Genomic DNA, 24863 nt, shown 5'->3' with positions numbered 1-24863 from the left:
TCAGAACTTGGCATATAGAAAGCTATTAAAAAAAGAAAAAAAACCAAACCTTGGGAAGAGATGTGCAAGTTCAAGAATAAAGTTTGGATTCACACATTCTTCACCAACGTAACACAGTAATTAATTCACTTATGGTATTTACATGCCCCTCCAGAAACTTAGGAGAACATGGGTATTTTAAATTCACAATTCAGTGCAAGATGTAAAATGCTCTTCATTAGATTCTGAAGCTGTACTCTGCTTTCTATACTACAAACAGGGAGCCTCATTATGGCGTACTATATTTGGACTACCTTTTTTACATTTTGTAGCGGTAGATTCTGAATGTATTTTGGGTATAGTTAAGAAAAATCAGACGAGGTATTTTAATCGACTCTATCAACTAACCAACTCACAGAGTTACACAGCAAACATACAAGTCAAGAGACCTTAAAGGTTCATCTTTTCTGAGCTCTTCAAAGGATCATAGAAGAGGATCTGAGATCCAAGCACACAATCCTGGTGAAGGCTTGTGTCTCCCTGAAAAAGGATGATGGCACACACCAACAGATGAGGGGTAAATAGTGAGAATTATTGTGATAAACGTAGGAAAGGTGTTTCAGCATGCTCATTTTTGCGAGTAGTAGAAAATAGTCAATTTTCATAATACAATTTGGAACTGGGGGCAGGTTTCTGTCGTTGCATGAAATTGATGTTGACTGACAAGAGCAAAGAGGAACTTACTAAATGCACCCCAAAACGCACACTCCATATAGGTAGAAGAGGGGAGGGGAAAGGGCGCCTTTATTAACTACCTACTGTGTGCTTGGTACCTATTACCAGTATTTCTTCACATCAACCCTGAACACAGGCACAGCAAAACCTGTGAGAGACGGAACTAGATGGGGTCTCTTTGTTTTTCCAAGTCTTGCCAAGTTGCCAGGGAGAAAGAAGGTCTTACCACTTTTCCATGACTCCGTTTAGTGGAAAATACTGGAATTTTCCTTCCCTGACAGGTATTATTATTATTATTATGAGAAATAAAGACACAGTCAGGTTGAGCAGCAAGGTACAAGGTTGGTGTGCAGTGGAAACCAACTTTCTGCCCAGAGGGCCAAAGCGTGGTCTATTGATTTTGAACCCGTGTGGGCAGTGTGCTGCCTCTCTGACTCCAGGTCTTACAGGTAGCACTGGGAAAGGCAGCCAAAGAGTTGCTTGCATCTCAAGTATTCAAAATGGCACGGCTGCCACAAAGTGGAGTTCAGAGAGTTGTTAATACGATGCTTGGGAGTCTAACACAAAGTTATCAAAACAATTTCACTAGATTCAATAAAACCTTTAACATACCCACAGTATTCCTTTACAGAAGACAGTGGATAAGAACGTGGTAAATACAGCTTTGCATTTTAACAATGTTTGTAGGTCCTGCAGGGAGCCAGTCAGTGGTGCAGAGGGATGAGCAAGCTCACTTACACATTGTAGGGAGAAAAACAGTAACCAGAGATTGTAAGCGATGAAAGGTAAGCTAAGGTATATCCTTTGGGGATTTTGGGGGGTTTTTTGAGGATGGTGTCCCTATTAGAAAATAAAAAGGACTATGCACACTTTTAAAAATGTAGGGATGGATAAGTTTGTCAATAGCTGTGACTATTCTCTCCCTCTTCCTTCCTTCTTTCCTTCCCTCCATCTTTCCCCTCTCTTTCAATTTCAATCCCCTAGCGAAATAAAAAAGAATGGATTCCTCCGTTGTTGTTACCTCTTCCAGGATGTTTCAATGGGGCTCAGTAACCCGAAGCATCTACATCAGAAGATCCTTGGCAGCCTGATTAACCCTGTCTCAAAAATGGCATAATTAAAATTTATTGAGCATCTTCTATGCTCCAGATACTGCCCTAGGATTTTGTCTATTTGTCTAATATTCCAGGCAATCCTATGAAATAGCCAGCGGTCCCTATTTTAAGCACAAAGAACGGAAGCCCAGCGAGGTGAGAAACGTGCCCACAGCTACACGGAGAATAAGTGGCAGAATTGAAATGTGAACAGGTATGTTCATATCTGACACCTGTGCTCTTTTTCATCGATTGACTTGCTCACACTCTCCCCATTTGGGGGAGAGAGGAGACCCGGGCTTCGTTTGTTATAAGTGAGTGGATCTGGAGATGTTCTTGGGTGGAGCAAGTCTGGGCAGTGACTATGGGAAGGGGGGCACAATTAACACCACCCAGGAAGGGTTTCCTTCACTTACAAGTGGATCAGTAACAGCCTCTAAGTTCATTCTTAACTGTGCGAGTTCTTTATGATCTTAACATTAAAATACTGCGAATTCATACCTCCTTCACTTGCAGAGCTTTTGTCCAAATCCTATGTCCGGAAACTTCATCTCAAATATCTTGCTCTTCTTTAAGCTATCAAAACCTCTAAATAAAGTAGGTATGTTTCATATTTGCACAGGCTAAAATCCGTGGGACACCCCAAAGCTTTGCGCTTAAATCGTGTCCGTCCATCAATGAAAAGGTAAACTCTGGACTTGATTGAGAAGCACAATGCAGACATGTATTCTGGTAACTCCTGACTGTATTCAACAAATGTAAAAGTCACGATTCTGTTTCTTATCTCTCTATACTAATAGATTCTAACAGAATGATCATGTAGACATTTTAATCCAATGGTGAGTGTTGAAACTGTCAAAATGCCAAATTATTGTTCATTTTTGGGAAATGCAAATTAATTTCTGAAAAGGTACAAATCTCTTACTCATTTTCTTACCTTCTAAGCCCTTTAAGAGAGGTAAACAATGTAGGAATATGCAGCTGCGGTTTTTTTTTAAAGGTTACTGTGCCTTTAATGCCCAGCTGGTTCTGAGATGTAATAAAATTGACATATTGATTCTTTTGAATTTACAAATGCCTGTTTCATAAACTCCATCTCCAAAGCCTAGGCATCTTTAGAGCACTGTCATTTTTTTTCTCCAAATGGATCAATTATGTGCCCACGTAATCCTGTTACCTGTGAAATCCATGCATACTTCTCCCATTTGCTGCAGTTCCCAGGCGGACAAACTTGCATTATGTACGCATAAACAAACAGTGCATTTTCCTGATATTAGAGATTGTTTTCAAAGTGAAAGCCAATCTCTTGGGTCCTATCCTCAAAAAATGAAAAAGACAAAAACAAAGGAAAGACAGAGAGAAAGAACGAAAAGAACAGAACAAACAGCTGCCCTGTTCCTACAAGTAACTTCAGTGTATGTGTTCATAGAGACATACATACACACATACATGTAGATGTCTGCATGCTTACTAACAGTCACTAACAATTCAGTCCTCTAGTCCAGGGAAACATATTCCTCATATTCGTTAGTCTGTGAAGGTTGCTCGCAATTTTTATTGCTGTCTAGTCTCCTTGTTGATAGCTAGTTATTTAAGGGCAAACCATCCCCAAGCTACTTTGAAACAATTGGGAAATGAAGACCAATGTGAATAAGGTTATCAAGTTTTCAGGAAGGAAGATGCCCCAAGCTTTTTCCTCCTGGCTCTTGGCACTCACCAGCTCCGAGGTTTCCTTAAACACGGCGCCTGTTACTGAGACAATCGTAGAAAAGGCAAAGATTCTGCTTCTAGTACAGGAGGAGGGAAATGGCTCCCTGAGCTAGGAGGTCTCTCCCATGCCTTAAATCTGTAACAGCACATTGTCTTCCCCCACAAGTACACGCGTAGGTCCATGTACGCGCGCCCGTCCAAACGCATGAAGACGCTTTACAACATGCGCAGATAGCAGCTCTCGAATCCCCTGCAAACAACTAACAAGCCAACATGCTTTTGTCTACGTGTGAACTCTGTGTGAGCAAAGGACTGAGCATGTTCTGCACCGAGATAAGCGTTCTCGCTTCATTCTTTCAGCCCGTGCTGTATCTGATTTTCCTCACTTCACTGGGCGCCCAGCAGTACAGTTTCACTGCGCTTGCACTCCACAATTTGTCTCTAAGAGAGTCCCCAAATGACAAAACAGCTTGTCTGCCGTTCAATGTGCCTCCCATATGCAGAAAAAATTGGGCTGGGCTCGGAGCGGAGCACTGTGGCCTGGCCCACCACTGCCCTGGCGCTGGAGTGGTTTTAAAGATAAATGGCCGCATGTTAACCAGATTTGACATGCTGTACAAAGGCAAGCACCTTTGGTCCCAGGACAGAGCCACACAGAAAACACAACAAGCCAGCCTGGCAAAGATGTCTGACATGAATAAAAGCACAACAATTTGTCACATAGTTGGTACAAAATGTGAGCAGCTTTAGGGCTGGCCGTTCGGATGGTAGAGACAAGGCAGTGTGGAGAATTTGAAAGTTTGAAGACTGTGGAGTCTTAGGCCATACAAGAGTTAATTCAGAAACGCAGGGCAAGGGGGGGGGAAGGATAGTAATCACAAAGGGATTATTTTCATTTGCTTCCTCATAGGCTGAACGGGACTTAATGTCATGAATTGAATCAGCAAGACCAGTGTTCCAGAGTTGACTGAATTCCACTGTTTTCCAGGCCTGTCTGTTAACCGTCTCTCCCCAACCTCCTAAAGATGCAACACATTCTAGGATTCGTTTCTGGAAGACCAAGTCATTTTTTTATCTTCTTTTTTTCCAACTGGCGTAGTGATGAATGAAAGGGGTAACATTTTTGAGGATGTGAAATTCTTTCACCCCACGTTGCCTCACTATTCGCTCAGAGAAAAGGCAATCAAACTGCCTCCCTCTCGCTTTTTATTTTCAAATCCAGGGTTTCCTTTCTCCAATGTCCCCCCAGTCAAAGATCTCTACTGCTCGAGTGTGATTTGTAATCTGGGAATTCCATGGCTCCAGTAATGTTTCATGGTAAACTGGACTCATGTCCTTTCTAAGTCTTAATTTCCTCTCTCTCTTTAAAAAAGGGGTGTTATTATAATTGCAGCACCTATTTGATAGAATTGTTGTAAGGGATAAATCAGTGACATATGTAAAAAATTTAGTGCATATCTCAGCACTTTATAAAGTACTCAGTAAATGCTAGATAGTATTATCGTTTGTAAAGTTGCCAGAGACATTTTACGAAAATACAAATATGATGATGCTATTCTTCTTAACATTTGCTCCCAAGCTCACTGCCCCCCGTTTACTGACAGGTTTTTGTGATTGGTATTGGGTGCCGTCAAGTCCATTCAGACCCATGATGCCCCCTGTGACAGAGAAAGAACTGCCCCACCGAGTGTCCCCCATAGAGTGTTGTTTCTACACGAGCCAATTGCCCGTCTTTTGAACTGCCAACCCTTTGGCCATCAGCCGAGCACTAAACTGTTGGGGCCTTGCGGGCTCCTCTGTTTAGACTATAAATTAAAAACCAGACTCACTGCCATCGAGTCAATTCCAACCCTATAGGACAGGGTAGAAGTGTGTGTGTGTGTGTGTGTGTGTGTGTGTGTGTGTGTGTGTGTGTGTGTTGTGTGTGTGTTGGGGCGGGAGCATTCTGAGGCTAACTTTTTACAGGAGTAGAAAGCCCCATCTTTCTTCCATGGAGCAGCTGCTGGTTTTGAACACCTGACCTGTCTTTTAGCAGCTCAATGAGTAACCATGGCACCACCGGCGCTCCAATGAGCCAAAGAGGTGAAGGAGATTTTTCAACTCCCCGGACAGTTCTGCAGACTCATTTGAAACACATCCTCTCGTTGCTGCCCTTCGGCCCCGTTACATAAGTTGGTCAACAGCTCCTTGCGCTGCTCACCCTTTTCTCTGCCATCCTCTTAGGCCAAGTCACCCTTCCCTCACTCCACTGAAGACATCCCAGCCACGAGTCAGCTACCTGCCCTCACCACCTGCCCCTAGATGGAGTTGCGCCATTCCCCGTAGTCCGTCCTCCCGGGGGACCAAGTTCTTTCCAGCACTCAAGCCATTTCATCATGTCTTGAAGGGCTCACCTTTCCCTGAGGTTCTGTCGGACACTTTTTCACCTGAACTGCAGACCAGGGGCTCAATCGATGCAGAAAGAGCAAACTGTCCTTTTCGGCCCAAATCCCAGGTCCTAAGAAGAGCTAGTGGCAGACTTTCCCCACGATGTTTTAAACTAGATTTTTGGGGTGTTGTTTGGTTTTGGTCCCTCAGAACGCAAAGCTCAGCCCACCCTCGGGGACAAAGGTGAAAGAAGCAGGCGGGGGCAGAGCGAGAGAGTGTGCCATGTTCTTCCTTGAAACTGGCATCGCTTCAAAGAGTGACTGCTTCTAGCAAGAGCGACATGAAGTGAGCCAGCTCCTGGGGCCAAGTTTGGAAAGAAAGAGTTGCAAAATGTGGCCCCTGTCAGCATAGAGAGAAGATGCTGGGAAACTTGTATAAAAGACACTGAGTCCTTAATGGTTGAATATCACACAGGTGGAATTCACCCCCCTCCTCCCCCCCTCCAAGTAAATAAATCCAAATTGCCCTGCTGGTTTATAGGGCACTGTGAACCCAGAAGAAAGAGGCAAGGCGATTTCTACAGCAAATTTTTCAAGGGGTAGAGCCTGGAGCTCTATTGACATCTGTAATTCTCTAACCTTTGTGACCCCTTGTAAACTCAGAAACAGTGCAGTCTAGAGAAGGTAATAGTACCTCCCCTGGTCCACCCCGCTCCTGAAACTTGAGCCCAGCCCCATGTGACTACAGGTCTTATGTTCACAGGGCCTGGACGGACTCCCGGAAGCCAGTCTCAGGTGCAGGGTACACCCGCTCTCCCGAAAGGTGAATTGATGGATGGAGTACCGAATCGTCCTAAAGACAGTGGGGGCAAGAGCTGGTGAAAGGCGAGGGATCATGAAGTTAACTTGTGACCTGGCAGTTTCCTCCATTTATAGGTCTCGTTTTATTTCAACTTGTAATATTAAATGGGAAACAGAGTTAAATAGGGGAGAAATGACAGCATGCCACTGCCAGCAAGCGGCCCAGTTGTCACCTTAGACTGCTTGTTTGTTTCCGAAAAGAGATGGTGAGGAAGAGTGGTGGAAGACCCTGATACTAGGCCTAAAACCAGAGGACACGTGTCAAGGGACTCTGGGGGCTTCAGAGGGTTACTTCCTTCTGTGTCCGCTCCCTGTCCCGCCCCCCACCCCCCACGTGTCAATGCTGCTCAAATCATGTCTGGAGGATGAAGACACTGCTTTCCGCCAAAGACAGCAAAGGATCCAGAAGAACAATTTACACAGGAGCATCTGATGGGCAGATTGGTCTGCAACCGTTAACACATGCGGACGGGGCGCTTTTACAGACGTATCATTTTAGAGAAGGCTAAACCGAGGAGCGAATGCTGAACAAGCCCCCTACATCTCTTAACTCCAGTGCCAGCCAGTTTGTGAAACCCCATCTTCTGCTCCATTTATAATGAAAATATTTTCGATTTGTGTTGTTCCAATGGCCAGGATAAGCCAGCAAGGATAAAAAAGGAAGGAAGGAAGGAAGGAAGGAAGGAAGGAAGGAAGGAAGGAAGGAAGGAAGGAAGGAAGGAAACAGACCTCAGTGGTGTTTGCTTTCATAGAAAGCACAAGACAAGTAAAAATGATTTAAAATAAGCTCTAGACTATAAATCTGTTGGTGTGCCAGTAGGATATGACAAAAGGTATTGAAATATAATAGGCTGATAGTATAGCTTGGGTAGAAAGTTGAATTTTTCTTGAAAGGAGAGAAGTCACTGTTCACAGTGCATCACTGGAAAGTATTTTTCTAGTCATCACTTCAGGCAGCAGGTGTCGGGGCTTCTGGGTAAAACGACAGGAGTGTGGTTAACGATGCTCAAGAAAGTCTCCATTTGACGACAGCGCTTGGGACCTGCCTTAAACTTTAGACATCAAGCTTGAATTCCTTCTTGCCTCTGTCTGGATCACCCGTGCAGAGAAACGATCACCCTCCGTCTCTCTCCCCTATCCGTGGGAGGGCTCGGCTGCCCACCGACTCCGCAGTGGTTCGAACTTCGAGTGTGCATGCTGGCCCCAGTCACAATGTGAAACCTGCAGTTTGCCATTTCCTTTCGTACGCTTGGTCTCAAACATGCGCAGCAGGGCTGCGTGAAAAGTAAGGACCGGATGGATCGTGCCATCTATGGCAGCATTTGTTCAGCATTTGGTATAAACGGGAGAAAAAAAGATACCGAATGCATGGATTGATTTTCAAATTACCTCAATATTTTGAAAACATTTTCACCTGCATGCTGAGAATGCTAAGAATGGCAAGGAAGGCAATTGTGCATTTGCACAGCCTCCACTGCATTCATTTATAAATTACCTCATCACTGACTGAAATTAACACTGATTCTTACAGGCAATTTCTCAATTTCCAATGCTAATTACATTTTTTTTACTTTTAAATTCTGTACCACCTGTTTTGGGCAAGACATCTTAGGCAGCGCGACCGCATTTAATCACAATTTTAATTAACCGCCCTGTAGATGTGAAAAAGAAGCAATTATAATGTAGATGAATGATGATTTTTCTGCATTAAATTGTTTTGTTTCCCTGGTATGTTGATTGTAACACAGCACACAAATACAGTAACTGTACAATTTTTTTCTATTGTAATTTAGTAATTGTTTTTGGAAAACCAGTTTGGGAATGAGTGACTTCATCTGTTTACAAATTGATTGATACTGTTCACTCACTGATTGCTGCAGCGTATATTTCGGTATTGCACAGCCTAGCATAAAATGTCATTAGAGATCCACAGGCTTCGCAGCACCATTTTGGAATCTGAAAATCAACTGTAACTGAAGGAGGTTTTCCTTGAGCATACTAGGATCAGTTGGGGCTGATGAAGTGATAATCGAAACAATGGCTTTCCCAATTCCACCACTAGTAGAAACCCTTGGTTTCAATCTGATAGTCTAATGTGGTAAGTTTATGAATGGCTCTGCACTAGGCCTGGGAGCTGGGGGCTGGCAAGTCTGAAGTTTGCACAACTCACTCCGATCTGTATCATAAGAAGCAGACAAGTGAGGTAAGGAAACAATGATGGAGAAGAAAGAGTGGCTGCTGTGGAAATGCAAGGGCTGTTCCCGACACCGGGCACAATGCACTGGTGTGCTGTTGCTCTCGACTATCTCATCTCTACACTGATACAAAAAGATCACATTCGTGCTCCTGGCTGGAAGATACAGATCATTAAAGCTGTACCTCATTGCAGATAAATTCAAAGATCTTATTTATGTGAAGCTGAGCTTGTTGCTCATTCAGCCAGGAAAGGGGGGGGGGGGGCGACCGCCACCAGGCCCTGTTTCTTAGAAGAGCTATGTTTACTCTTCTCACGTGAATTAGAGGTCCCTTTAGGAATGCTGCACACTAATAACACACCCACTCCGAGACGCCACAAAGTTCTCCTCTGTGAATACCAGCCCCCATCCCCACCCCCACCCCTGCACCCATCCCCCAACACCCATGGTTTCACGGGGCTGGTGTTGTCCAATGAATGGTTCACCTGGGTAAGCCTTGGGCTAGCCCATTTCTTGTAGCCTGAAAAAAAGTGGGGACAAAGCCATGTAAGCAATTGTGGAAGTGCAAAGAACACTATTCACAAGATCTCTTCATGGTCGACTCTGTCTTTTGAAAAACAAAAACAGGAAACCCTGCCATTCCTAGAAGATCTTGAACTAGGATAGTTCATTAGAAGGTGAGAAGTTATGTTAATCTTAAGTATGCCTTTGTTGCAAGATGTTAACCAGGACTACGCCTTCACTTAGAGTGCTCTAAAGATAAGACCTTTGTGAGTTAACGGACAAAGTTGGCTTGTGGCGATGGGTGTGGGGGCATAAGACAGATCATCTATATCGCCTGTCTTCTTCCTAAACAGTTGCTCACCAAGTGTTCCGTACATCCAACCACCGATGCCAAAGCTCACTTTGCATATTAAGTAAGAATCTGCCCCACTAATCTACTCCTAAAGGGCATATTTTTTTGCCAGGTTGGAGATTTAGGTGTATAAATCTAGTTCCTATTTAAGGGACTAGACACAAAAATCACTAGTGAAACTAAGAAAACAGATGACAGGGTCTCTTGCAGTCTTGGCTGCTGTGAGGGTTAGGTCTTTTTCATCGATGATGCTGTGCACAAACCCGAAACCCAAGCTTGCCCAGCCACCCCTCCCTCACCTGTGAGAATTACTGGTTTTAAGTGAACATGGAGGAAAACTGACTACTTAAAAAAGAAAAAGGAAATTCATTTCAGTTTACAAAACTAACTGCTAAGGAAACGTGCTTAAGGCAGGTGGGAACGTAAACGTCTTTTACCCTGGAGATGCAATTTCAGATTTTTAGTGCAATCTCACTGGTTATGAGCAGAAAGGCTTTCATGCTCGCCGAATGTTTCTCTCTCCTTGGCCACCTTCCTCACCTACCTCCTGACAGGTCTCAAGAAAGATGCTGTTTTATGAATGGAGGTAAAAATAACCTTGAATATCTCAAATTGTAGGCTCTTTACATAATGAAAAGGGAGTGTTCTGGCAATAGACGTAATTTTTTTTTTCTTTTCGTAAAGTTGTTCCAGCAATTATGCTTGTTTGGAAGTTTCTAAAAGTGGTAACATCTGTGCGCCTGCTGGGATGAGATGTCATCTCACAGCCCTTCCTGGGAATGGCCTGTCTCTGAGCGAAAATAGAGTACCTGATCCCAGGCCTTAGTGGGTCTTAGCGACCTGAGTCTTCACACTCGGACCCACCGCACGTTCCTAAGAGCAGAGAGCTGCTTCCCATGACTACCTCCCCAATATAAACTTGCTAACTAATCTCTCAGCAAACACTTGAAGCAAACCTGCAGAGAGAGAGGAGAAAAAAATAAAATAAAACAAGAGGCAGAAAGGAACAAAACACTGGCCTAGATAAAACTCCAAGACACATTCGACCAGTTGCTGCTTTGCTTTGATTTTGAAGACGTAGGTGCTGTCATTGGGACGAGGGTGTTTGCAACAATTGTTTACTAAGTCTCAATCCTCATTCTTCTTGTCATCTCTTAAACGGGGCTCACTGTAACATCAATGCCCCAGAGTCCTTTCTGGTTGCAATGCGCCTGCCCTTAGAGGTATTTGTAAATGGAATCTTGTCTGAGTGTCTTTAAAAATATATAAATATGTCTGTCTCTCTTTTTCAAATGCAAGTCCACCTAGATTGTAACCGAAGGTAACTCTTCCTTTGGAGTTCGTATGAGAATCTGCCGTTGGAAGGAGAGAATGACTTTCAAGTAACGATCAAAGCAAAAAGTAAATCTTTGACCCTAATAAGACTTTTTAAGACTGGAACCCCACTTTTAAATGGATAAGAGCTGAGAGGCTGCTGGCAATCTAGTTATTTTCCAAGCTGTGTTTTAATGCTGGTGACATAGAAATTGGACCAGCTCATAGGCCCCTGGGACCTTCCAAGTTAAAGCTTTTAAAATAAAGTTGGTAGGTAGTATTTGAAAACATTGCTCGGAATTTAAGTTTTAATATCTAGGAATAAACAGAGCATTAAATCAAGCAAAACTGTGACAAGGCCAATATGCACGTGGTTGATGCCAGGGAGGCCTCTTCAGGCCTTTGTTCACAGCTTAACAAAACTGTGCCGTCACACCACTTTAGTTCAACAGCGCCTGTCGAATGGGCATCAGCAGATCAGCCAATGCCTGTCATACACAGAGCCAGAAGACAGGTTGAAAGCAAGGGCTTATTCGACCCCCAAGTTTGGTTAGGAAAGTGAAGAGGATTTTAAATCATCTAGTCAAGACGCCTCCTGCCCCCACCACAGCTAGAAGAGATGGCGAAGGATGGCGGAAAGCGCTGTCTAAAAAATATATATATATCTATATTTCCTCTAAGACATAAGGGATGTTAAAAAGGAAGTGCGTTTCATATTTGTTTTCTCATTAAAAGCAATCATGAAAGTTTTACAGACAGAGAATGTTTCTTAAAGTGACATTCCTGAGTATAAAATAAGGAGTTTCACATCATGGTGACGGGAAGGTTTTGCCACGTCTGTTTGGCCGACACACAGCTGAACGAATGTTCTTACATTATCAGGCGAGGAGGGCATTCTGTTGACAAAGAAAACTGGCAACCCCGCAGAATTCAAAAGACTTTCTCTTCAAATATATTTTTTGGCTCTGTGGTTGCTTGTGTGGCCCAACATGCATTAACTGTTGAATTTACACTGTGTGCTGAGCCCTGGTCTCTGTGAACATTTATTTTGCTTCAGCAGAGAACTTCAAGAAGACAAAACTAGTGAAGAGGATTATCAACTTCCCTGTGGCTGACAAGGTTGGGGCAAGGAGAACTGCCTTCCTTTCCTCCTGCAACACTGATCCTAAGATTTGTCTTTCAAGCTTTAATAAGTGCAAGGGAGGAGCCTCGGAACTTTCCTTCTGTTTAATTATGTGTGCCCCCTCCACTTTAGACATCCAATCAGATGAAATAGGAGCAAACCCCCCACCCCGGGGCAGGCCGGGGGAGCCCTCCTGGTAAGAATTAAGCTGGAGGTGTTCGGCATTTCCACCTGCAAGCTCCTTTAGGCTACAGTCGCACTGAGCTCTGTGCCTGTGGAGTCGAGATTTCCCCCTTCCACAGAAGTTGAAAAGCTCACTCCCAACCTGACGCCCCCTCTCACTCTGTCTTTCACTCTGCCACTGTCAGTTTGCTGCCTGTACTTTAGCTGTCTCTTTTCCAGTCTCTACCCTGTCAGTTTCTGGCCTGCCAATTTCAACTTGAAGCTTGACTGGGCTGATTTGATGCAAATACCTCCAGGGAAAACCCTGAAACTGATGAACAGTTATGTCAAGTCGATTTTGCACCATCGGGAAAAGGTAACCTCTGCGAGAAAAAAAAACAACAAGGTTAAAGAGACAAGGGCTTTCACGTGTAATACCTCTGCTGCACATCTCGTTCACTGTTTACCATCCCTCAGAAATTGTAACTGTCAGAATTAGTCCTAATTGCAGATGCGAAAGCTGCCATTATAATAAAAACAGAGGCAGTGCAGGCATTAAATGTAGCAGCCTAATTTGTGAGACTACAGAAAAGGTAGAGTAAATGAATATTTCATTACTTTAATTACCAGGGACTACTCTTTTCTTGCTGTCTTATGATAAGTGTTGCTGTAACTAGCAATAGCAAACATCCACGAAAACATAAAGTGCAATAATCGTCCTGCTGTCAGGATCACCGCTTGAAAATACGAGCAGGGAAAAAATATAATGGTTTATCTATTTCTGAGAGATTGCAGAAGTAGAAGATGGAAATTCATTTAATGTCAAGGGAAACACACACACACACACAGGCACCAGTAAACAGGCTTTAGTCAGAGAATAATGACTCCAAGAGAGAGAAGAAGGAGAAGAAGAAAATAGGCTGAAATGTGACATTTCTACATTTGAAATGTTGGGTTGAAAAAAAAAAAGGCTAGAAAGTGAAAAGCAGAAGGCAATCGTGTTGGTGTTTGTTTACGGCAGATTTGTGTTTGTTTGGAGTTGCACCACGTGAGGGCCCGACATTTGGAAATAAAACTCCAGTGGCTAGGGCAAAGACAAGAGGTGAGCAAGTTGCTTTCAGATGATTAAGCAAAGGTGAGAAAAGTTCAACCTGGCAGAAGTTCAGATGGGGCAGTGTGGCTCCACTCACCAAGACCCGGGGAAGCACGCCAGAGGAAGGGTTTCCCCTGCAGGTGGAGAGTCCTGATGAATAGGTTTGGGGAGTGTCGATAATTACTCACCACTGATAACTTGAACCTCCCTGGGCACCTCCCCGTTACTGTCAATTTCAGAGAAAGGGGTGGGGTGAAAGGTGGTTTGATGGTGGATGTGCAAGGTGGGCCTGGGAGAGGGGCGTGTGGTTGAGGAGGGTTGCTGAGACTGGTGGAAGCCAGTCCTTCTCTGCCTTTATCACTCTGTCCCAGAGGAGGTGTTTGCTCGACATAGCAGTTTGACAGCACAAAGACCCTGTGGCCAGAGCCCTAGCACAGGGCCTACTGACAAGGGTCATTTGTGGACTTGCCTTCACAGGGCAAGGCTACCTCACATTTTACCTACGCCAGTCGAAAGCCCCACACGTGTCTACATGTTCAGTTTAGTTCTAGACTCCTCCATTTCCCCTTCTTCCTTAGTGCAGACACCACTTTAAACCACCCTCTTGATTCGAGACCCCAGAATGCTATTGTAAACATTCTAACGACTTGCCATCAATTTAAAATCGTCTTTGTGAAGATTGGCCATACTGAAGAAAAATGCGAGAAAGCCCTTTGAAAGCACAAGGCTCATAATCCAGCCTAAATGATAAAGTGAAAGTTCAGCTTCCTAGGTGCAGGTACGTCTCCTAAGGCTCACTGCTGCTGCCTTCCTGACGATCCATCCCACTAAACAAGAGTCTGCACTCACTCTCCACCTCTCCTCTTTCCGCACTGTTTACACGTACTTCATTCACAAGAGATGTGATTGTAGCGAACATCATAGAGTTGGAGTGCTAGGGTGCATGTGCGCATGTGTCTTGGGAATGTGTGCACACGTGTGGGCTGTATTTGATTTTCAAATTCCCATCAGCAGAGCAAAGGTGATGGGAATTCTTTAGAGGACACCCATTTTTGCTCAGAGATTTCCCCCTCTTAATGGGCCTATTTATTATGAAAACACAGCTCACTGAGTTCTTTAAATATAAACCTCACCTTTCAAAACTGAGAAATCTCATGATGTGATACACTTCCATTGATGTGCTTTGTGTCTAAAATAAGAACTTAGATACTTCCAAGAATAGGCAAATTGCAAAGTTTCTTTGGTTGCAGCTACTCAGATACATAAGACAATATGAATGCAACTTAAGTTACGGAATGAGGAGAGAGAGAAGAGAGAGAGAGAAAGAGAGAGAGAGAGAGAGAGAGAGAAAGAAAAAAATTCAGATAGCAAAGATCTTATATAGCATGATATCTTATATAGCATGATATCTTAATCTGTTGATCTATGATTGATCGCTTCTTATTTTAGGAACAGGGTGGTTATCACCTTGTCAAGGGTGACTTACTTTCTTATAAAAAGAAATAAGAAGTGGTATATAAAGAAAAAAAATCACTATGTTGTCATATTATCAGCATGACTATTAACGAGGAATTCGCCATAGTTTTTAATGTAGGAGATGTTTTGTCATTGTGTCATGGAAAGCCACTCATGACAATTATCTAGTCCCCAAAGGATGGGGCCAGTTACCTCCATCCCCTGAAATCATTCGCAATGCTCTCCACATCTCCTGGTGATTAAAAAACAGAAAAAACACCTTTCCATATTTGCTCCCAGAATGAAATCAGCTGAACTGGCCAATTCTGTGTTTATCGTTGGATTGGAAGCATACCTTCCTATAAAGCAGATTGTTTAACGTAGTTTCAAATTTTCCAGTTTCATAATTAGAGCTTTTCTTGTTGCTACTAACATGTGTGGGTCTAAATGGAGATAGCAAACAGCCACCAAGAAACATGACGAATGCCCTGAAAAAGGGTTAAATACAACAGGACATACAACTGAATTTTATAAGTTATAGGAGAATTCACCCGGAGTCTTGATTTTATAAATACTGTTAAAAAAACCCCAAAACACATCACCCCAGAGTAGCCAATAGCTATCCTCATATTTCTACATCGTCTTCTATTTCTAGCAGCTCCTTCAAATCCCTTCCCCTCAATTCAGCACACATTACCAGAACTGAATTTGTAAATAATCATGAATCATTAGGGTGATTACATTCCTCAGCTGAAAAATGAAAGCCAAGTTCAATCAGATCCTGCTCAGAATGCTTGCTCCTCTTACACCCGTCTACACACAGTGGTCGTTTCTTCCAAAGTTTCGTTTTCAGAAGCCCCTGTTAATTTCCTAACCAAGACGGCAGCAAGTGTCTATCTATGGCTGCATTAGCGGTCACACGTTCTGGGGCCACGAACGCACAGCATCTGAAGAGACATTGATCATCTTCCGTCTTCCTTCTCTGTTCCACTCCTTAACTTTCCTGTCAGAAGCCTGAAAAAATATGCACAGTGACTGCTGCTGAGGGGAGACAAAGTTTAACTTCTGGGTTGGCAATCGGAGAATAATTCATGAGCAGATTTCGAGCAAATGATATGATTTGCTAAATTTTGGTATTTGATTTATATTTATGTACTCCTGCTACTGCGAAGGTTTTGCCAACCTCAATTAGATCATGAATGAGATCATTTTAATTCAGCCCCCAAACTGTGACCTGACCATGGTCTGAAAGTGTTCAAAAAGTAATTTTAAGCCTCCCTTTGATTTGAAAAGGAATACTGCATGCTTGGTCGTTCATACAAATAACATAAAACTTAATTATTGGATGATTTGGCAGAGGACCTTCTTGCCAAACAACAGTCAATGCCAGCTACTGTAATGCTGGCGCTGCCTGGGCCCCGAAGCGCACAGCCCCCTTGTATACAGGCATTTGTTCATTGTGTCGCAGGGCAAGATGCTTTCAAAAAGAATTCATGGATCGGGGGATCAAGGATGAAATGGGAAGGGTGTGCCATCTTTGTAACTCCAGTTAAAAAATGCTGTCTCACCTAGAGGGGAAGTGGATCTGCGCTGTCAAATTACCAGGAGGCGGTGACAAAGGGAGCTTGCAGCCTGACACACGGTGTAACAACATAGCAAACACCTTTAATTCTGTCATGTCTCATACCCTTTACTTTCTCACACATTTATGGCTGCTCTAACGTTGACACCTACACTCTTTTTCGAAACTAAATAAGGCAATCTTATTTAAGCCTAAATGCAACACCTGTAAGTTATTCTTGTGCCCGGCAAAAAATAACCATTAACTCCTTCCTCTTATAAATGCCTCTCTGCCTACTTTGCAAAGTCTCGAGTTGGTAACGGCTGGACTGAGGCCCTGGCTCTGAGGTTCACATGACCTCCCAAGTTCTGAAAGATAGGCAATACTTCCCCCTTGCAAAGATGCAAAGGCTGCGATAGTGTCACCATCCAATTGGCCTCCTCCAGCTTTTCAACGCGAGGCCCCTTTCCTCATCGCCAACTTCTGGTGTCTTCTCTAGCCAGGGGACAGGCCCAGCTGTTTGTTCCCTCCGGCTACCATAGTCACAGGTTTTAAAAGCTAGAAATGAAAATAGATTTTCTAAAGATATTTCCTGGAATTCTGAATGTACTGCCTCCATTCCTTCCTTGCCTTTTTTCTGATGCCCCCTCCACAGCCCCCCACCAATGATAAACCAATTACAAAAGGGCTCGTGAGCAATGTAAGTCCACCTCATCGAATGAAACCGCATTGCTTTAAAAGCTTGAACAGTTTTCATGCCTACACGACTTGTCCGAATCATAAACTGCTAGAGCCAGAATTCTGAATGTCTTTAAACAAGCCAGGATTTTTATCTGCGGAGTAAAAAGGGCCAGGGCTGCAAAGAGTTAAGGGGTCTCCTGCTTTGCTGGGTAGGTTAATATGACAGCGGCCTGGTAAAGCATTAGCCCTGCACCTCACTTAACAAAAGCCTCCTTTTGCAAACAGACTCCCACTTTCTCCCCAAGTGTCCAAAGGTGTTTACTGAAGTAAATCTGCCTAAATCCTTCATTGCTTAGGTCATGAGGGTGGATAGGAAGGGTGGAAGGTGTAGGGATAATCTCTTTTTGCAAATTCTGCAAACCTGCTGGGGGTGGGGGTGGGGGGTGGGAAAGAAGAGAAAAATGGGAATCTGTGTCACGTGCTCGTGTACAACTTGGACCGTCTCCGGTGATTTTCTTCTTCTAAGATAAATTAGCCACACTGGCTATTGGGAAAGATTATTCACTGTGCTTGCTCTTTGAAGCGGTTGCACTTCCAAAGTTTGTGTGTGTGTTGTATGCTTAATCTAATTGTCGAAAAGAAACTGTTGGTATCTTAAAAGTGGTTTCAGAAAGAAAAGAGAGAGAGAGACAGTTTAGGAGCAAGATAACGTAGCTGAAAAGTTCTCACGAGAGCTCTCTGCTCTTGCTGTGGTCTCCTTCCGATACCATTAACTGCATGTTACTTTTACATGTTGAAAATGGAGGCAAGTGACACAGTAAACCCTGACAGGTCCGCCTCCGAGGGTTTAAACCGTTCCCAGGAAGAAGGCGCCCTTGGGGCATCCACTTTCTCTCTCAAGAGAACGTGAGCACCACCAAGCCTGAGAACCGTGGAGACAAAAAGGCTGGCATCTCACAAATGTGAAACATACTAAAAAAATCTGAAAAAAAAAAAAAGTATGGAGAAGGTGTGAAAAACGTGGCACTTTACAGCCCTCAAAGCTTTTTAAAATAGAACAACTTTCCCCCCTAAAATTCTTTTCAGAGAAAATTTCCCCCTCCTTTTTTGGCTCATTTGAGAGTTTCTTTTTTGGCTTTTTTCCCTTTCATTTGAAAATATGAATTATCATGAAAAATGGAGGAAAACGGGAAAGTCTTTTCCCGTTTTCCTGAGGATTTATCAGTGTGCTGAGGCAGGGTGTCACCATGGCTCCCTTGTGCCCTGGTCCACACACCCATCCCAAAAGCCACAGCAGGCACACAGGAGACTGCGAGCATCCCTCCTCTCCTCCTCCTCCTCCTCCTCCAGCTGGCCCCTTCCCGTCCACCCCCCACCCCCCTCACCTTCCTGCTCGAATGGTAAACAAGAATCGTTAGGAGAGGCACCTAATGGGCAGCACTGAGAGCTGGACGTCCACACACCTGACCCTGAATCTAATGGGCTTCTAGGGGTAGAATCTGATCTCTCCCTGACACTGTGCCTCTCAAATGTTGAGCGGGAGGCCGTAACAGTGCACACATGATCTTGTAACACTATATGCCTGTCAGGAGGGACAGGGCCTGGTGGAGCATCAACTATATAAGGCTGGTAACTAGGGGAAGCCCAACAAACAGCCACAAACACCTAAGTTATTTTACTCCGCCACTCTCCACTCCTCTCTTCTCTCTTCTCTCTCTCTCTCTTTCTTTTCATCTTGGCTTTCTGTGGCAGAATGCAAATGGAGCCTGCCGGCGGTGAAAGGGCTGAATTGTGATTAAGAAGAAGAAGAGCCTCTTTCTTTGTTCTCCCCTCAGGGGATGTTTACTGGGAGAGACACAGCGGATCAGATATGAAAGGCATTCAGGTCAGCATTGATGTGAGCGAAAGTGAAATCATACCTAAGGCATTCAAAAGACCGCCGTGTCAGGGGTCCAGCTAACGGTGCAGCTACTGTGTGTGTGTGTGTGTGTGTGTGTGTGTGTGTGTTCCCAGAGAGGCAAACAGTTTTTCACAGACTGGTGATTTTTTCCCCCTCCCTAATTTATTACAATATTATAAAAGTTTCCCCATCCTATCGACCTCCCACCAATAACACAAGGCTCCTCGGGGACCACACGTGAAACCAGACCAACTTCTTCCTACTGCCTGTATTAGCTAAATGAATCAGCAAGACACCATCTGACCCGTGAAACCCTTAAAAAAACAGGTGTCTTCATGTGTACTACCTATATGCATAATCTGCAGTGAAGAGCTGAATGAAGATCAAAGCCAACATACACACACAGCATCAACACAGTACAGAACTCCTGAAGACGAAATCCCTTATTTACTTGGTAAACTACTAGCTATACTTTTCCTGAGAGCTGTCTTACATGACTGTCACCTCCCAGGATAGAAGTCTTTGACACATAGCTATTAAGGCAAAGGTTCCATAAAGCCTCCTTGGAAAAAATGCTTGATGGATAAACGCTTGGATCCTACTTTTTAAAAGTTTATACTCCTCGACGCTCAAATAGTCATTCAATAGATTTTTCCAAGCGGTAAGCTGATGCTGTTGGCATAAAGAGAGCTATGTAAATACATACAAGATTCACAACTCACAGCAAACAGACACATAATGAGGAGGTGCCTGGATGTTTCAAGGCGTACACATGGAATGAAGAAGAAGGGAAGGCACATCCCATTTCATCTTCTGATTGCTGAGGAAAGAAAAGAAATGGGCAGGGGGGGGTGATGGGGGGGAGGCGTTGGACAAGACTCTATTTATTGGCTTTAAATAATTCTTTCCTCCGCTCTGAATTTGTTTTTCAACCTTCACATCTTAGCTAACGAGCAGAGTTGGGCTTACGTTAACATCTGCTTTTGCGGTGACATTTAATTCTGTGTATTTTCAACTAGTGTTTCTGCATCGCAGATTTTCCTCCTTTATCTCTTTGCTCTAAAAAGACAACCAAAGAGCAATCAAAAAGGTGTCTGACTTGGCCATTCAGACAATTGCCCCCTTGTGGGAATGCCGGAATGAATGGTACAGTGGACACCCCAGCACCATTGACGTTATAAACATGTAAATGAAACACATTAGGGCAGACAATCAATTGTCTGTGAGCATTGCAAACCTGCACTCCCTCTCTCTGTCACAGGCACAAAATAGTGTCTACCTTGGGAAGCCACGGTGCCAGAGAGGAAAAGGACAAAGAGTTCCCTTTCACACAGAAGAAAATGCACCTTAAAAGCCTTGGAAGAATGCACAGGACAAAAACAGTTGGAAGGAAAAGAATCTCCCACATCTTGAAGTAAACACGGGCCTTGCTAGAGAGCTGGCAACACTCTCCTTTCCTACCTTCAGGGTAGACCCTCATTCCCCACCCCCACCCCATGGAAATAGTATTAAGATGGCATTAGGATGTTGCTAACCTCTTGGTATTTTCTTTACATTGGGTGAACGAATTAAGAAAGCAAGCACACAGAGCACATGGCATTGCAGGTTAATCTGGGTTTTTATTCTTATTTGAAAATAAATCCTTCGAAACATAAACCCATTTTTTAAAATTTAGCAACAAAGAGATCATGTACAGTTCAAAATCCTTAGCCTACCCGAACCCCTGCTAGAGCGTCACTCTCTGGACGCCAGTAGTTGGTAGCTGTGTTGTGAAGGCAGGTTTCTACCTCAATCCGGTCCATTTTTCCAAAGCAAAATAAAATGGACCCATCGAACTATATGGCCCCCAGCCTTGTGTGGTTGTGTGTGCAGCATCACACAATTTGCAGCAGATCTGCAGAGAAAAGGATGGAGATGGGTATCTCTGGAGCGCCCTAGGGCCGGTACCTGCCATGGGAACTGCCTCTCAGTGCCTCCAGAGTCAGCAAACCAGGTTTCCTGTAAGCTCATCAACTTGATGAAGGAAGTTACATGCCCAAGATTTGCGTGCTCACAAAGACAACCAAGTCTGAAATGACTACACTCCGAGAAACTTCCCTGTCTCAGTGTGTATGTGTACGGAGGGGCTCTCTGACTTCAAGGCCCCATTGCAACTTCAGCTCTCAGGGAGAAGAGCTGGGAGCTTCATCCTTCAGAAGGGGCTGCCTGCATTTCCTTTCCTTGTCACTTAATCACCTCTGAGAAGGGAGCAACTTCTCAGTCCATTGCCCTTAGGCATCACCACCAGCACCTCCACTCCCTTCAAGGGAGTGGTAAGAAGAAGGGGTTCATTATAAACAGGGATAATCATTTCTGCTCATCTGCCTGCTTCTGCTCCAGGATCCAAAGCCTTCAAAGCATCCAACTTTATCCTCTTTCAGTATTCCTGAAGACCAGAGATGTCAAGGAGTTTGGAAAATGCTCCCTATCTGCCCCACCCAGTCCCCAACCCTTTAGCTGAAACTTTGAAGTTGGAGTGGGAGGGGGGCGGGGTGGGGGAGGATCAGGCTTAACATTTCTTTCCTTCTCTCATCACTTTCCCCTCTAATACAGTTCTTTTCTCCCCTAAAACAGCTCTTCCAAACACAACTTCATCCCCGCTTCTGCAACAAGCAGTTTCTGGATTTGATTTTAGTTGCAACGTGAGTGAGAGTTTCCAGTGGCTGGTGCTGGGAGTCAGCAGGCAGGCCTCGCTTCTCAGGCTCTGCAGGAGGCAGGAGGGTAGCAGGAGCATCCCCAGCAGCCAATGCCTGAAACCCGGGCAAAGGCAACAAACTTTGCAAGTTACAAACCGGGCTGAGCCAGTGGAAGGCCGGCAGCAGAGCGGGCATCTGCAGCTCAGTCTCTGAAGTGAAGGCTATGTGGAGATAGATAGTGGGGTGTAATCAAAGGCATACAAAAGGGGGGCTGGGTTTCCCCCACCCCCTCCTCTCCAGCTTCAGTGAAAGTATTACGGAGTGAGTCAGGGGACTAGGGATCATCTGACCGAACTTTCTTGAAACTGACACACATTCTTGTCTGTGGGTAACTCACTTCTGCCCCCTTTCCCCTCACTCCACTCCTCCTTTTCTCCAGCACATCTCATTTTCTTAGAAGGTATTTCATCCCTTTCCAGGTGGGGGCAAGGGGACTGCCTGTCTGACTGCCTTGGCCCTGACACTGGATTTTATCTCAGGCATCTTGCTAGCCTCAGAATCTTGAAGAGTGGCTTTTAGAGACTTCTGAAAGAGAGACTTCTGTCTTTCATTCCCTTACACTGCCTCCTTCTCCTTTGCTTTTTAATAACTGTATGAAGCACTGCTTCCTCCCCCACATTTCGGACCAGTTTTGCAAATGCACACACACACACACACACACACACACACACACACACACACCTTTACAGGTTCATCCCGTGACGTGACCTTAGACTGTGTATCTATGATGTTTGTTTCATTAAAATCTACTCCTCGGGATGACCTTAAAAAAAAAAAAAAAAGCTTTGACGTTTATAATGACGATTGCCAGTATTCCTTTCTAGGAATTTCTATATGATTTCGATAAGCATCATCATATTTAGTGTTGTCAGCAAAGACACCAACCCCAACGTGACATCTTTTCCATGGATCCAGGAAAGAAGAAAAATCCACTCAGTTCAGATAAATCCTGGCAATTCCCAGCGGGAAAAGATACGTGCCTGATGAGAAAGAGATGGGAAAAGGGACAAGGGGGGCGGGGAAAGGAGAGGAAGAGGAAGGGGACTTTCTACATGCTTCTCAAAATCAGGACACTACTCAGTCAAATGAAATCAAAACAAGAAAAACAACAACAATACCAACTCCCAGCCTATTTTTCCACAGTTGCTTGGAAAAAAGAGGCAGGTAATAGTCAAAGTTAGAGAAGCAATGGCCATGCTTGGTGTTAAGTATGCAGGACCTTAAAATACAGTTCGCCTTCCCACTCCGGTGTTGAGGCTTCTCCCGAGTTAGTGCCTGGGGGTGGGGTGGAGGGAGTTTGCAGTGTCCCTGGCTGCACACCTCCATAGCGCTGCCTTCACCTGCGACACCCCTATTGGGCCTCCCTATCTGCTGCCCCCCTTGGGTTCCCTGGGAGCTTGGAGTCCTCTCTTTCTCTAGACCTGGGCTCTGGCCTGACCTCACGCCAGGCTAGACTGGTCTAGGGTGGCAAAATCCCTTAGTGGGTGGGCAGCAGAAGGTAAGAAGAAACACTCTAACCTAGCTGTCCCACAAAAGAACAGGAACCTTGCTTCAAATCTCAAGTTCCTTTCTCTCTCTCTCCTCTTAAGAAAAAAAAAAAGACAGTTTAACATAAAAAGAAGAAAAGCCTCCCGGCACAAAGCTTGTTGTTATCCAGTTGATCAGCAACGTGCTTTAGATACTTGTCAGAGAGAGGGGGAAAGCCCCCCAACAGACATTGATTTTCGGAAATCAATAACCAACATTTAATAAAAAGAACAGTGGAAACGCACGAGAGGAGAGGGGGGCATTAGGTGTGATTTTAGTGTCTCCTCAATTACCCAGAGATGGGCAAGAGGAGGTCTCCCATGCATGGACCACCTTAAATAATGCCAGATAGCAGAATGAAAAAAATTAAATTAAAAAAGGGAGAGGGGGAGAGAGACTTAAAACGAAGCAGCTTGAAGTGGATCTCGGAATATATTATTGTACTTGTTTTTGTAATACTGAGCCAAGCAAATAGATCAAAGGCAGCACAAAGGGGAAAGGCAGGACAACGTAAGGAACAGTTTCTGACTAAAATTCCTCTATCACTCCCCCATATGGCTCGACACCTCCACCACAACAAGCAAGACACACTCACACACTCGCGCGCGCGCGCGTGCGCACGCACACACACACAAAACCTAGAGAGAAGGGGGGGGGGAGAGAGAGACAGAGAGACAGAGAAAGACAGAGAAGCATCATTTGTCTCTAATCAAAATTCTCTCCTCTTTGTGTTTGTCTCTCCCGGGCACCCCGCACTGCTCCCCCTCCGCGCGCCGCGCAGCTCTAGGGTGGGCGGAGGGCGCGCACAACCGTCTCCCCTGGAGGAAAGTTGCTCCAAGTGGGCCCCGCTGGTCCCCGCGAGGCGCGGGCCGGGGTTGCAGGCGGCGGGGCGGCCCGCGGGCCCCGAGCTCCCGCCCCGCGTCGGAGCGTCTCCGCGGCCCCGTGCAGGGCAGCGGCCGCGAGCGCAGAGAGCGCGAAGTTTCCTTCCCGGGGCTGGGCAGGCGGTCGCGGGCTTGTGTGTTGGGGGGATTGGTTTATTCCTTCCCAACTCTCGAGCCCCGCGGCGCTCGCTCGCGTCCCCAGCCCCCTCCCCTCCCCCAGGCGCCGGCCGCGCTCTTGCCAATCACTTTTCTCTTTTATTCCCACGATTTTGTTTGGGGTTATACCTAGCGGGGGAAAGGAGGGGGGCGGACGGGTTCTCCCTCTCTCTCTCTCTCCCTCTCTCTCTCGCTTTCTGTCCTTTCTCGGCCTCTCTCTCCAAGATGGACCGACTCAACTGTCAGTCCTCCCCGAGTCGCCCACCTCGGGTCGGTGCGTCCACCTCGCACCCCCCACCTCCTTCCTCCTTCCGGACTCCGGCTGGATCCCGGGCTCCTCCTGCCCGGGTGGAAACTGCCCGGAAAAGTCTCCCTGCGCCCCTCGACTGCGCGCGTTCCCGGCGCGGGGGCCGGAGCCCCCGGGAGGGGCGCCCCCGCTGCTCCCCAGCCCGAGCCCGCTTGGACCCCGCCGGACCCCC

At 45.2% G+C, this 24863-nt stretch overlaps 1 protein-coding gene across 3 annotated transcripts in view; it reads right to left on the bottom strand.

Annotated features, from left to right (window-relative positions):
- The window catches only part of ZEB2 (zinc finger E-box binding homeobox 2), a 139961-nt gene that overhangs the window by 111345 nt on the left and 3753 nt on the right, over positions 1 to 24863 (bottom strand). The window contains exon 1 of one of the 3 annotated variants that reach the window (XM_045298625.1): positions 22706 to 22756. The exons of the other annotated variants lie outside the window; for them this stretch is intronic. Coding sequence (XP_045154560.1) covers positions 22706 to 22727 — 22 coding nt within the window. The 5' untranslated portion in view covers positions 22728 to 22756. Of the gene's footprint in view, positions 1 to 22705; positions 22757 to 24863 lie in introns of those variants that run through there. 3 annotated transcript variants of the gene reach the window in all.

Source organism: Echinops telfairi, unplaced genomic scaffold, assembly GCF_000313985.2.
Source record: "Echinops telfairi isolate 266 unplaced genomic scaffold, ASM31398v2 ScPeMD7_4;HRSCAF=17, whole genome shotgun sequence".
Taxonomy (NCBI): domain Eukaryota; kingdom Metazoa; phylum Chordata; class Mammalia; order Afrosoricida; family Tenrecidae; genus Echinops; species Echinops telfairi.
Note: the sequence above shows the minus strand (reverse complement) of the source record. Positions and strands in the feature narration are given on the sequence as shown.